The sequence below is a fragment of the Pyrus communis genome, chromosome 1 (genome assembly GCF_041283825.1).
Source record: "Pyrus communis isolate YQ-2024b chromosome 1, ASM4128382v1, whole genome shotgun sequence".
Taxonomy (NCBI): domain Eukaryota; kingdom Viridiplantae; phylum Streptophyta; class Magnoliopsida; order Rosales; family Rosaceae; genus Pyrus; species Pyrus communis.
The window spans coordinates 3,007,501-3,022,490 of NC_142565.1; the positions used below are offsets into that span (position 1 = coordinate 3,007,501).

Here is a 14,990-nt window from a genome sequence, read left to right on the forward strand (position 1 = left end):
GTATATCCCAGCCAAAATGATCGGTTGCAGCAGCTAGAGCTCCCCTCCAAGTGCGCACTTCCTCCTGTTCCATTTCGCAGTCATATCTTTCAAAAGCTTCCCCAAAAGCTCCCCAGGCTCTACGAACATGAGACGGATCTACTCCATGGAAAACGGGCACCAACACCTGGCCAGTCATCTTCACTTGTTCCACCATTTGGACCAGTTCTCTGAGGCACCACCTGGAAGAAGCGTAGTTTTTAGAAAAAACTACAATCGAAAGCCTCGACTGTTGGACGCGTTTTCGGAGCTCCTCCGAAAGGCGGTCGACTCTGCAAATATCTTCAGCATCCACGGATGTACTGATTGATTTCTGCTTAAAAGCTCTGAGCAGATGGCTGACAAAACCCCTGCCGGTGTCTTCGCCTCTGAAACTGACGAAGACATCATATTTCCAACGAAGGTCGTCAGATACCGAAGAAAAAGAAGAAACAGCCATTGATGTAAGAACTGCAATACTCGATTGTTGGAGCCAGGAGTTCAACGATTACTGGAAAATTGTACCCGAACGGAAACAATTGTTGACCGGAAAATATGGTCCGAACGATGGGAAGATGAATGGCCTCGATCAAAAGAAGCGTTTTCTCAGGAAGGAAAAAAATGTGGCCTAAGAAAGTCAATGAGTCAGTGACGATGATAATGCGCGTTTTTCTATTAAAAATATGAACGTTGTTCGACGGTGTACCTTTTGTTGTATTTGATCGAATTTAGGTTGAAAGTACGAAGAAAGAGTGGAAAGGGATCATCTACGGATCCTTTCTCCCTAATTCATCAAATTCATAGATCCGGATCATTAAAATTTAATTCAACAATTAAAGTTATTATAATTTTTAGAGTAGACCCTTGTTTGTATCTGTTAGATCAAATATTAATAGTCCAGATCTCCGATCTTGATGAATTATGAGAAAAAGATATGAAGAGGATGCCCTTTCAAAAAGAGTAGGAGTGAAAATGACAAACCGAATTTGTTTTTTTTTTATAAAAGGACTGACCGGTGGCGAAGCCATAAAATTTATCCTTTCATTGCCCCGAAGATTAACAGAAATATTTCAAACAAAACAAATTTGTTTGGGTTGGGCATAATCGTGTCAACCCATTTAACATAGTTAATAAGGGTTTGTGTTTCCATCCAACCCACCTAATTCAAAAACGAAGCACACTTTAACATGCTTACATAATCACGTAACTCGATAACTCATGTGCGATCCATTCACATCAAACGTGAAATGATAATTTTGATCTTTTTCTTTTATGTCAATTTTGTATGCGTATTAGTAATTAATCATATCGTCCTTATGTTGTGTTCATGTCAACACGAACCTAAGACATCCAAAAGAGTAATTAAGGATACTTGATTATGTCTTGTGGCTGCAATGCCACTACAACTCTACAGAGTGCTTATGACTTTTGAAAACATCACCTGGTCAGCGATGATCGAGCAGCTAAGACTAAAAGTAATGTAACAAACAGAAATACTAACTCAATTGATCTACAAATTGGATCACTGGAAAATAGTCTAATCGATACGAAGTCAATGAGTCAATGCAAATTAGATCATTACGTAAAAAGGCAAAAGAAAATTATGCTTTTTGTGTCCACATCTTCGAGGAAATTTAAGGAAAATAATCTTCTTGCAGGCAAAATTTATATTACTGTTCATCATGCGAAAGGGCAAAAATACCCTTGGTTTCTGCTTTGGTCCCTGTGCTGTTTACCATTTTATACCGTAAAAAGTCTGTTTTGTCCTTCCCGGCCTCGCTTCTCTCATCAGCTTTGGCTTCGGTTCGTATTACCTGTTTTGTACAGTGAAAAGGATAAAGTAATGGATTTTTGGACAAAAAAATAAGATTAAAAAATGTATCACATGATTTCTGCCACCGACAAGGATAAAAAATGATAAAAATAATTGGTTAGAGAGAAAAAAAAAAGGTGAAAAGCTGGTTTGGTGTGTTTGGTTTTTGTTTTTTAATATTTTCTCTACCCCACTCCCCCATCTCCCAACACTGTCACTCTCTCTCATCCCTCACATCCTCATTTGCATTGATCGTCTAACAATGGTTGCTAAAACACCCTTTAAATGAATTACTTGTACAGGAATGCCTGTTCCGTCCTGATTTGAAGAAAATTTCTTAAGCGACTGTAACTTCATGGTAAGTTGGCTTAAAGCAGTTCCAAAATTTGGAATTGTTTGGGATATTTTTAGGTTTTTCTGATTCTTGAAAAAAAACCATGGTTAAGAGTAAATTAATTACATTTTCATTTTCATTTAATTCAAGTAACCGTCTTCAGTTTTTTGGTTTGAACGCTGGAACAAGTGATCTTTGAAAAAGGTTGGGTCTTGAATATTTTTAGTCATATCCTTTTGGTTGTTTGAATAGACTTCCTGTAATCTAAATGAAGCTAAATTGAATTTCTGTTTTTGTATGCTGTATTTGCTTTGTTCACTTAGTTCCTTTTTGTTGAAAAATGTTATTTGGTTTTGCAGATCAAAGGGGTCAAGGCGGTGGAGTGGGTTAATGGTTTTATGTTCTTGAGTATCTTATTTCATTTTAGTTTTCCTAGCCCAGTGAATTTGTGCAGATGTTTGTTGGAAGAGGAGCAGCTCGCATTAGAGACCTTTTCAATATGGCAAGGAACCATTCACCTTCAATTATATTCATTGACAAGCTTGATGCGGTTGGAACGAAGAGTGGCAGAAGTTTCAATGATGAGCGTAACCAGCATTGAATCAGGTAATATAATGTTCAATTCTGGCTTCAATCCTGCATTTCTCGCATCCATTCAAAGTTTAAGCGGTCACATTCTGAATGTCTTCTGGAATTGTTAGTATATAATTTGATCTGTGGGCCATTATTTGTATTTCCAAACTTTTTGAAAATTGTCAAATCACTATAGTTGGGAAGACTCTTTTGTCATCTCCTGTTTGATTTTGTTTGATGGGAAAATAATGTTGGTCCCCTTCAAAATCTTGCCAACTTTTCTTGCTTATTTGCTGTGCGTTTAGCTTATAAAAACAACGCAATTTTCACTTAGTTTTGAGTAGAATAATGGTGTTTTAAGTAGAATAGTGGGAGATTCATTTGTGATCATTTGAAAATAAATTCTGAATACTACACTACCATTCTGCTTAAAGCCCCCCAATACATGCATAATTTGAATGAATATGTAAAGGTTACTTGAGAAACTAACAGCATGCAAAATTTAAATGATTCTATTTGTTTCTATCCTTTTCTGGATTTGTCTGCTATTACGATTTGTTTTGGCTTTTTTTTTTTTAATTCAAAAAACTTAAACTGATTTTGTTTGCCGACGATTTGTTATGAGGTATTGCTATAACATGGAGAAATTGACACTGATTCTATTATTATGTGTACATCAGTTTGTAATGTCCAATCTTATATATATATATATATATATATATATATATATATTTTCATTGTCAGAACGAAGAAGGCATTCAATTTAAAATCATAACTTGCATCAATATAGAAGTATAAATTTATCCAGTTGTAAATAGGAATGTAAGCCCCATCGTTGAACACCTAATATGGTTGTACATATGTATCAAACTCAGCAGAAAAGCGTATAAAACATGTATCAAACTCAACAGGTACATATGTATCAATCTCAGTAGATATAATCTCTGGTTTGATTTGAAATTCATTACAAATATCTATTTTTCTCTCTGCTTTGTCAATCTCTCTTAACAATTTTTTTACACCTTTTGTTGAGTTATGTTAAGATTTATGTTTAGAATAAAGTGGTTCCACAAAACCTGCAAAGTGGTTCCACAAAACCTGCAAAGTGGTTCTACAAAAATCTGCAAAGTGGATATGTTGATTGCAGCAGTAGATTGTAAATTAGTTTCATTCATGATGAGGTTGTGTGTAAATTGCAATGGTTGCATTGGCGTTCATAACTCAATTTTTGACCCGAACATTGTTTATGAATATTGCAGTTGCATAATCTTTCATATAATTCTCAACCCTGCAGCAATGCGTGGTTACAAATTCTAGTTGACTACTAAAAATAAAAAAAACAATAACGTTCTTCCAGGAATGGATATAAAAAAATTTCTGTGTGAAACGAATCTGCACACTTCGGCTTTGACCCAAGAAATGCGAAGGAAGGGTGGTTTAGCAGCTTTGCACGAAGGTACCGGGCCAAAGTACGCTATTCTGGTTTTGAAATTCAGCAGATCTTAATGCCCCTTCTTTTATTTATTATTAAATTTTAGAGTAGAGCGGTATTGGTGGTTTAGGTAATTAGTTATTAAAGAAGAAGAAAATTTGTAAAGATCGACGCACCAAGGTTTATATGCATTATTATTTTTTATTGCTGTGGTAAAGCATCATTTGCAAGTCTTCATAAGTTTAATTTGTAAGACTTTTTTTAGTAAATAACATTCTACAATAATCTACACTTCTTTTTTTTGTTAAAGAAACATCAACTGTTTAAGGTGAAATTTTATTGAAACTAAAAGGCAAATACACCTGAAAGAAAAAAAATGATAGTCTATACAAATCTACACTAAGCGATATTTGTTCAACTATGCTGAATCTGCACTTGCATACATAACTCCTCCTTTATGAAACGAAAATAATCTCAATCTCCCCATTCACATGAAAAATGAGTTAAGGTGACCGGAATATCTCCGGTTGAGTGTAAGTATCTCACATACGTGTCATTTCCAACCGTATAATAGACAGAAAGCAGATGATTAATGGTTCTTTGACTTTTAATCTAATGAGGGTAATAACGATACTACTCTGAAATCTTTGATATATATGCTGTTAGCTACAAAACTTGTTTACTCAATAAAAACACACATTGCAATTAATTCACGACAAAAAAAAAAAGAAAAAAAAAATCCAGTGCAGGATTTATAGTGGTGGCAGCGATACTACAACAATAGGGCTTCTCACCCTGTGCACTCCGATCCTTCCGCATCAACCCTTCGAAATAAAAACCCATTTGCAGGAGAAAAATGTAGCCCAAGAAAGTCGATGACGAGAATAATGCGAGTTTTTCTATTAAAAATATGAAAGTTGTTGGATGAGTACCTTTTATTGTATTTTTGTTCGGATGTACCCTTCATTGTTTTTGTTCGAATTTGGGTAGTCGTTTTACTTTTGGAAATATTCATTTCTGTTTCTTCTGTAGCTGCTGGTGCGTAAACAAGTAATCAAATTTGATAGTTTGTGCTACGAATTTCGTGTACAGAGTTCTTCTTTCATTATTTTCGGGTAGGAAGTTACGCATTTTGGGTTCTGATTGCAAGTCATTGTTTTGTTCCCGAGCAAATTTCACACTGTTGAGATGAACTTACTGTGTTAAGGTGACAAACGCATGCCCTCATGCGAAATGTATGTCTGGAAATTCTGCAGAGGACTCTGATATGTCTATAAGATTAAGCTCAACGTACACAACTCCTCTCTCTCTGGTCACCACATTTTCCAGCCTTCGCGTGCAATAAGTATCGTCGTTGTGTTGGTTTTTTCAATTTAGTTGCTGTTTTGAGAACAAATTGGGCTGTGAGCAAATTCTACTGTTGTACAAATGAAAAACGCTTGCCGTTTTGATGGAAGCGCCGCGGACTTGGTGGGAGGAATGAAAGTGCGGAACCTGGACACAATGAAGAAGAGAAAAGCCGTAATGTCAGTAGAATTTGCTGAAGGTAGCTTCACAGCCCATAGTTAGCTTTCACAAACTCAAACTGAGATGCAGGAATCAAGGTAAGCGACCGAGATTGTATACTGTCGTTGCAGAAGCGAAATCAAAGGGGTTGATTGAAAGGTAACGACAGCGTGATTGGCCGACAGTTAAGTAAATGTTGGTGAAATTTCTCTGTAATTTTGGGAGTAACTTGTACTGTAAGCAACAAAGATAGCACAATAGTCAACACCCAAATATATATGTTTTTATCAAATTGCTGAAAAGTTTGAGTTGAATTATTAGGGATCTTGAGAATGCGTCACTTTCAAGTTTCTTTGGTTCAAAATGCCTCAAAGAGGCTGAGAGATGGTAGGTAGCCAAAGAAACCTCGTTTGGAAATGCTTATGTAGGAAGCACTTTCGTTGATAAACGCTTATGTTTTAAGTATTTCTTCAAAAAGCATTTGACAAGAACCAAAGTCTATACTTGAAAGCGTTCCAATACTAAGCAATGTAGGCTTAGGCTCGAAAGAAAGAGAGCAGCAGATTAAGATCTCGTGCAAAATTTGTTGCGCTCAAGTTACTAGCTCAACATGCACAATGGGGACAAATGTCTCTTCGTATCTACATGAGATTAGGTGCACCTTGTCCAAAAATCTTTTTTAATTATGACTCAAAAATACTTTTAATTTTTTATGTCACACACAATTATAGTTAGTTTAAACAGTCAAACTACGTTTTTCTCATTTTTTAAAAAAAGACTCTTAAACAGATAAATTAGTGCGCGGACGTGATTTGGCGAAAGTATTAGCATGCGAAAGTGGTTTTAGCTCAAGATAGCAAAAATTCATTGGTGGCGGTTGAAACCGTAGTTTGATTCAAAACATATTAAATTTTACCAATGCAATCATAAATACTAAGAGTGCAATTCATATCAAACTTTATATTTTATATAATATATTACATATCTTGTCAAACAAGAAACTACATTTTAAATGAGAATTTGTTTGACCAATTTTCTCATTGCGAAGACAAAAAAAAAATTTGTTTGAGTTGGGCATAATCGTGTTGACCCATTTAACATGGTTAATAAGAGTTTGTGTTTCCATCCAACTCACCTGATCCGAAAGTGAATTACATTTTATCACGCTTACACAATCGCGTAACTAGATAATTTGTGTGCAAGTCATTTAAGTTGAACATGAAATGATAAGTTTAATCTTTTCCTTTCGCGTAAACTTTGTATTCTTACGAGTAACAAATAGTGATGCCTTTGGATGTGGCTGACACACTACTTGGTACACAAGAATGATAGTACAATTCGTTAGAATTTTTTTTTCTTCAAGTTTTCAACCAATTATATTATTAAACTTAGTCTATCAAACTGTGTGCCCATTACACTAAAAAATCTCTCGTCACAAACCTGAGACATTTGGAAGAGTAATTAAGGGTACTTGGTATTTATGTCTTGTGACTACAAAGTTACTACAGCTCTACAAAGGGCTTAGGACATTTGAAAACATTGCAGAAATGTGTCCTCCATATTCTTAATTCATATAGGACGGAATGGGGCAATTAAAAACTTAATTATTTCAATTAATCTTGCTCTGGTGAGCAACATAAATGTGTTGTTTGCAACTGAATTCTTCAATTTCAGCACATCAGCTATTTCTCTTGTTCTAATGTTGAATTAACATTACAACAAGCTCCTCTTCACCTCTGTCAATGTCAAATTGGATGACTCAAATTATCTGAATTGACACTTCCAAATACAAGAAGCTCCTCTCCACCTTCACTGGGGTTCAGAGTGTTGTGTGGAAGCGCTAATTTAAAACTAATAAACTAAAACAGAAAAATATGACAAAACAAACAATTCATAATGACAAAAAGATTTATATTGGTTCGGCGTAAGCATACATCCAGTTCAGGGACAGCGAGGAAGTTCCACTAATAAACAAAAAGAGATTACAAAGAGTGCTCTCAAACTCAAACCCAAAATACACCCAAATACACTCACAAACAGAAGAGGGAAAATACGAATTACAAACAAAATCGTCTCTGTGCAACTACAACAATCTCTAATTGGTTTCACTCTTACAGAACCTTAAATGCCGCAGCTCCCAATTATTTCTCTCATCTATTGGGTTTCGGCTCCTCTTTCCGTCACACTAGTGCAGCTGCTTCGGTTGTCACCCACTCGTCCAAATTACACAATGCAAGGCTTTACATACGAGCACTAAAAAGACCTAGCATGTGATCCGCATATGCCAACTACAGAGCCACATCAAGTTGGGTTTAGGTCCACGTAGAAAGGGTCGAGACTCAATAGAACTGAGCCATCAAATCCAACACACAGGAATTATTCTCTTCAGTTTTCCTTTGCCCCATCAGGAAGTACCGATCTTTTAGACTGTAAATCCTCGCGTCAGGGGTATCACTTCCAATTTGTTCAGCCTCGTTATAGCAACAACCCTCACGGTTCCTCTTAGAATGAGCAACTCTTACCAGTGATTTGTCAAAAGCATGAAGTTCCGCTTCAGAATTTTCATGATAGATAGTTGGGCTGTGTCATGCTTCGATTATGCAACTCTACACGATTGGCATAAAAGAGACGAACTCCACACCTGATGATGTGATGCTGCTGCACTGGTGCCACAGAATCACGTGTTTGGACTCCATCTTTTAGTTCAACTCTAAATGTGGCCTCAGTGGGATAGCGCTCACTTAGCTGCACTCCATTTTCCCAAGGAATATATACCATGAACATGTGTTCTGACTCAAGTAACCTGCCACTTGCAAAGCTCCAATCAATCAAATCAAATCTGAAACTGCACTCGCCATGCTCTCCTTTGAAGGTACAAAAACACGGAGCAGATATATCAGATGTATAATGTGCATACTTGAACTTAGTAACACCGCACACAGCGAATCCCAAAATCTTATGATCCGACACTGGTGGTAGATGCACACTTACTGAAGATCCACTACACTGATGGCTGAACCAATCTGAAAGTTTACTTCCAGGAAGACACATAAACAAGGAAAGAGGTTGCAGATTACCCTACAGAACGAAAACAAAGGTAAACTGAACTTGCATTAGATATGTTTCGTACTTTCGCACAGGGGGAGAGAGAGAGAGAGAGAGAGAGAGAGAGAGAGAGAGAGAGAGAGAGAGAGAGACCTGATGAGCTTCCACAATATATTCAAATAGATTTTGCACCAGCTGGAAGCAGTTTGAAAATGTGAAGTAAAGATTCCTGTAAAGAAGCTTTGGTCTTGAAACAGATTCCAAAGCCGTGCAATCATGGGCATCTATGAAACTTATAATTGATGAAAGCTCTGGTATTGATTTCAGTCTCTTGCAACCTTCCAATTTGAGATCTGTTAAATGATGAAGCCGATTCATTTCTGCAGGCAAGCTCTCAAAATTGTTTCTGCACAGGTCTAATGTTTTCAATGATGATAAATGAGGAATACCTGATAATTCCAACAGATTGCAGTCACTTAAATCAAGATGTACCAGACCAGGGTGACTACAATCTTCCATTGATGTTGACCATGATGAAAAGGGTGCCGTCATTTCTTTACATCCATGACATGATAACCTTATAAGCTTGTTCAAACGTAATAAAGAAAGTGGGAGTTGTTTTATACCACTTCCCTCTACTTCAAGGTTCCACAAGGATTCTAAATTTCCCAACTTCTCCGGCAAGTTTTGAAGCTTTGAGCATCCAGAGAGAATGAGAACAGTAAGGGAAACCAAATTACAGAGATTATCTGGAAGACTGCCAAGGCTTTTGCAGTTTCTCAGATTCAGTAACACAAGCCCGTGAAGACATTCAATTGACGGTGGAATTCTTTTGATAGATGTTCCGTGCAAGTGAAGTTCTCTTAGTCCCATCTTTTCTACAATGTTTGCAAACACCTCAAACTTTGTGCAACCAGAAAGACTAACATACTGAAGGGACTTGAGATCACAAATGCTGCTTGGAAGACTCTTGAGTTCTTTGCAATCTCTTAGGTTCAACGTAACAAGCCTCGGAAGATTTCTTATTGACCAAGGCAATTCTTTAATTGCTGTCCCATCTAAATGAAGCTCTGATAGTTTCTCCATAACATCTGAAATCTCTGGAAACTTCTCAAGGTTTGAGCAACCAGAAAGCTTAAGGGTTTGAAGAGATCCCATATGAATGCTGCTCGGCAGGCTCTTGAGTTCTCGACAGCCTGTTAGGTCCAAAGTAGCAAGGCCAGTGAGTTTATTAATTGACGAAGGCAGTTCTTTAATGGCAGTCCCATCTAAATAAAGCCCTGATACTTTCTCCATAACATCTGAAATATCTGGAAACTTCTCAAAGTTTGAGCAACCAGAAAGATTAAGGATTTGAAGAGATCCCATATGAATGCTGCTCGGCAGGCTCTTGAGTTCTCGACAGCCTCGTAGATCCAAAACAGTAAGGCCCGTGAGTTTATTAATTGACGAAGGCAGTTCTTTAATTGCAGTCCCATCTAGATAAAGCTCTAATAGCTTCTCCATAACATCTGAAATATCTGGAAACTTCTCAAAGTTTGAGCAACCAGAAAGATTAAGGGTTTGAAGAGATCCCATAAGAATGCTGCTCGGCAGGCTCTTGAGTTCTCGACAGCCTCGTAGGTCCAAAACAGTAAGGCCTGTGAGTTTATTAATTAACGAAGGCAGTTCTTTAATTGCATTCCCATCTAGATAAAGCTCTGATAGCTTCTCCATAACATCTGAAATATCTGGAAACTTCTCAAAGTTTGAGCAACCAGAAAAATTAAGGGTTTGAAGAGATCCCATAAGAATGCTGCTCGGCAGGCTCTTGAGTTCTCGACAGCCTCGTAGGTCCAAAACAGTAAGGCCAGTGAGTTTATTAATTGACGAAGGCAGTTCTTTAATGGCAGTCCCATCTAAATAAAGCCTTGATACTTTCTCCATAACATCTGAAATATCTGGAAACTTCTCAAAGTTTGAGCAACCAGAAAGATTAAGGATTTGAAGAGATCCCATATAAATGCTGCTAGGCAGGCTCTTGAGCTCTCGACAGCCTCGTAGAGGCAAAACAGTAAGGCCCGTGAGTTTATTAATTGACAAAGGCATTTCTTTAATTGCAGTCCCATCTAGATAAAGCTCTGATAGCTTCTCCATAACATCTGAAATATCTGGAAACTTCTCAAAGTTTGAGCAACCAGAAAGATTAAGGGTTTGAAGAGATCCCATAAGAATGCTGCTCGGCAGGCTCTTGAGTTCTCGACAGCCTCGTAGGTCCAAAACAGTAAGGCCCGTGAGTTTATTAATTGACGAAGGCAGTTCTTTAATTGCAGTCCCACCTAGATAAAGCTCTGATAGCTTCTCCATAACATCTGAAATATCTGGAAACTTCTCAAAGTTTGAGCAACCAGAAAGATTAAGGGTTTGAAGAGATCCCATATGAATGCTGCTCGGCAGGCTCTTGAGTTCTCGACAGCCTCGTAGGTTCAAAACAGTAAGGCCCATGAGTTTATTAATTGACGAAGGCAGTTCTTTAATTGCTGTCCCATCTAAATAAAGCTCTGATAGCCTCTCCATAACATCCGAAATATCTGGAAACTTCTCCAAGTTTGAGCAACCAGAAAAATTAAGGGTTTGAAGAGATCCCATATGAATGCTGCCCGGCAGGCTCTTGAGTTCTTGACACTCAGATAGGTCCAAAACAGTAAGGCCCGTGAGTTTATTAATTGACGAAGGCAGTTCTTTAATGGCAGTCCCATCTAAATAAAGCTCTGATAGCTTCTCCATAACATCTGAAATATCTGGGAACTTCTCAATGTTTGAGCAACCAGAAAGATTAAGAGACTTCATAACAGTGATGCTCGGAAGAATCTTAAGATCATTGCACCAACTTAGATTCAATATAGCAAGGTTTTTCAAAGCAGAAATGGATGGGTCCACCTCACATAACCTTGTACAACCTGCGAAACTCAGTTCCTCAAGACTTGTAGCCCTTGTGAAGTCAGGGGTTTTCTTAAGGTATTGACAATGACTTAAATTGATGAATTTCAACTTTTCCAGAGGCTGTTAAAAAGTCCAAGAAAACATGGACAACTCAGAACCTAAACATTGAAAATAATAAATTTACGTAAATGAAAAATCGTACCTCAGCTCCTTTCCAAAGTTGTTCGATGCAACTATAGCTCATGTCAAGGTTTACAAGATTCTTGAACTGAAAGTTGGATGGCCAAGACTTTAGGGGGCAATAACGCCAGAGGAGACACCTCAACTGAGAAGATTGGAACTTTAAGTCCGCAATCCAGTGCTCTATGAAGCTACCACTTGGAGTTTGATGGCCAAATGAATCCTTGACTGCAAGACGATATCTGTCAAAGTGCTTGGTGTAAGTATCAGCATCATCACGGATCATGAGCAGTCTTAGTTTTGTCATACTAACAAAAGCTTCAGTATTTGAGCATCCCTCTTTCAAGATTGCCGAATCCAGGATCATGGTTTCAACTGCTTCTGTAGCCTGGATAAACCAACAATGTAATTTAAAGTGAAGGAAAACACTAACAACCTTAGTGAATATTATAAACAATGCATGTTTGCGATAAAATAGATTTTGGTCAAAGATATCTCACTGTTTTTTGAGTCAGCACATGACGAACATCTTCATAACTCCACAGCCTACTTCTTCTCCAAGGCTCTTTGGTACATTCTTGGCGAACGATTTCCCAACCCATTTCTTCTAGTAAATCATGCATCTTCAGTTGCCCCTCGTCCAAGACAGATATGAGAGCTCGGTCAATTAGAACTCTTATTCCAGTATGAGGATAGAAACCACAACTGTCCAGAATTGCAGTTGCATAGTCTTTTTTCATTCCCTTCAAGGAACATGCAATATCTAGAAAGATGTCCTTCTCTGAATCATCTAGTCCATCGAAGCTTGTTTTAAGCACATTATGAATTCCCCTTTGCGGGATCTTCCTTATTTTTTCTAACACGTCTTCCCACTCGCGTACAGTTTTGTTATCAAGAAAAGCTCCCAAAACTTTGAGTGCTAAAGGCAGACCTTGAGCGTATTGTCTTACACGCCTTGAGAGCTGATCATAAACTCTGGTGGGTTGGTTTGTTCTGAAGGCATACTGGTTGAAGAGTTTAAGAGCTTCTGGCTCACTTAAGTTCTCGGGCTTATATACAGCACCAGCTCCACATAATAATTGTATGTCTCTAGTTGTTATAATGACCCGACTTCCAGCGCCAAATGAATGCTGCTTTCCAAGTAAGGATTCGATTTGGGATAATTCATCAACGTCATCAAGAACAATGAAAACTTTTTTCCTTTGTAGCCTTTCCATTATCTCTCTGGAACCACGATCCAACGTGCCTAAACTCTGCACCTTTTCCTTCAAGATTCTAGAAAGAAGCACTTCCTGCATATGTACTGCACCATTATTCGAGAAGCCTTCCTTGACATTTTCGAGAAAGCAGCAAGCTTCAAATTGACAAGCGATTTCATCATAAACAGCGCGAGCGATGGTGGTTTTGCCTATACCTCCCATACCCCATATTCCAACGGTGAAAACATCATTCACCCCAGGACGTAATAGTGAATTCACTTCATCTATGTGGTAATCCATTCCAACCAAGCCATTATCTTTGCTTGACGAGACTTGGATCAATCTCTTAAATATGTCATCCACAATTTCCTCAATAAGCTTGGCATCATCCCTGTGTAATATGAAAAACAGCACCGAATTAAACTAGATGCTCTAAAAATCCCAATTCAATTAAGAATATAACTGAACAGTAATTACTCGTATTTTCGCGAATCCCATCCGGATAAATTGGTGGCTCTGGTTAGTGCGGACCTCCAGCTCTTCACCTCTTCCATTTCGGCGCTCGATTCGCGTTCATGTTGAGCAAAAGCTTCTGCAAAACTTCTCTTGAGCTTACGAACTTCAGATGGATCAACTTGGTAGAAGATCGGCACCACTATCTGATTCTTTGCATCCATGCACGCCAGGATTTTGACCAGTTCTTTCAAGCACCAAGTCAAAGAAGCGTAGTTCTGGGAGAAAACCACGATCGAAAGCCTCGACTTTTCGATAGCTGCGAGGAGCTCCGAAAGGTCGTTGCCTTTTCTGAGCTCTTCGGCATCGATGAAGGTGTTGATTGCTTTCTGATCCAGAGCTCTGTAAAGATGGCCGACGAAGATCTTGCGAGTGTCTTCGCCTCTAAAATTTAGGAAGACGTCGTATTTCCATGAGGAAGACGAAGAAGCAGCCATTGACATCTGACAGGGACAATATCCACAGCAGATGGTCAGCTACCGACTCGCCTAATGAAATGTAAAAGCTGCAATGCCCGATTGAGCGTCAGCTTTTGGAGTTGGGAGTTAAACGATCGGCTGGAAAAATTGTACCCAAAGATATGATTCTGTTTGGCTCACCGGTGCGGCGATGTTGGGTTTAATAACTGATATAACAGAAATATAGTTAGAGGGGTATTATTGTAATTGGAATATATAGCTATATAAGGGATTGTATAGCTAGTATTTCATTAAGTTCATTTGTATACATTTTCTTCCTTCAATCAATACAATATCTCTGGTTTTCTTTCTATCATCTTCCTCTTTCTCTCTACCTACTTTATCTTTTGCAATGTAGTTAACATGGTATCAGAGCCACTAGGCTCACGCCATTGATTCTGGTGGTTCCATTTCCTATTAGTTTTCATCTGTATATAGCTTAATTTCTTTCCAAATTTTCATTAGATTTTCGGTGCTTCTGTGATTGTTCTTGGGTTCTTTCTCCGTTTCTTGCTTCGAATGCCAGAAATACTTTCGTTCCGGGTTTTCTTGAATCTGATTCTTAGCATGGGCTGAATCCTCAGAGAACAAGATGTTGAGGGTGTTCCGAAATCCGAAAATTTGTCACCAGATACAAATCGGACAGAGTCTTGGTGTCACGTAGCTTGCTCTTGAAATCGGCCGTGGATTGGTCGAGGTCGACTGCCTTGATTGCGACGGTTGCAGAGTTAATGGGGATGCAGAGCTCACGGACCTCTCGCCATCCATGGTTCATATATAAAATTTCAATTTCTAGAAGACAATGCAGTCGCCGTCGACGCGGTCAAAATCCCTAAAACCTTCTTCACTGATAGAGATGCTGATAAGGGAAGAAGAAGGAGAGAATGAAGTCAAGATCACATCTGGGTTTTTCATCTTCCATGCGTAGTCTGTGATTTCAGAAATAAAGTGATATATGGGTTTTCGAAATCGTAACGGGTCTTGGAGTCGTAGCATG

The 14,990-nt window shown here is 38.2% G+C and overlaps 2 protein-coding genes across 2 annotated transcripts in view; both read right to left on the reverse strand.

Moving 5' to 3' along the window:
• LOC148698961 (toll/interleukin-1 receptor-like protein) overlaps nt 1-693 on the reverse strand; it is a 2,074-nt gene extending 1,381 nt beyond the window's left edge. Inside the window, exon 1 of the mRNA XM_088692562.1 lies at nt 1-693. This exon is cut by the window's left edge and continues 10 nt beyond it. Coding sequence (XP_088548688.1) covers nt 1-478 — 478 coding nt within the window. The 5' untranslated portion in view covers nt 479-693.
• A 6,930-nt stretch (nt 694-7,623) lies between these two features.
• On the reverse strand, nt 7,624-14,142 carry LOC148698962 (TMV resistance protein N-like). The gene is made up of 5 exons (XM_088692529.1): nt 13,500-14,142; nt 12,324-13,413; nt 11,846-12,211; nt 8,875-11,763; nt 7,624-8,754 (listed from the first exon to the last, which is right to left on the reverse strand). Exons 1-5 carry the CDS (start codon nt 13,976-13,978, stop codon nt 8,239-8,241), a joined length of 5,340 nt encoding a protein of 1,779 aa, XP_088548655.1. The 5' UTR covers nt 13,979-14,142; the 3' UTR covers nt 7,624-8,238.
• Nucleotides 14,143-14,990: the final 848 nt, after the last annotated feature.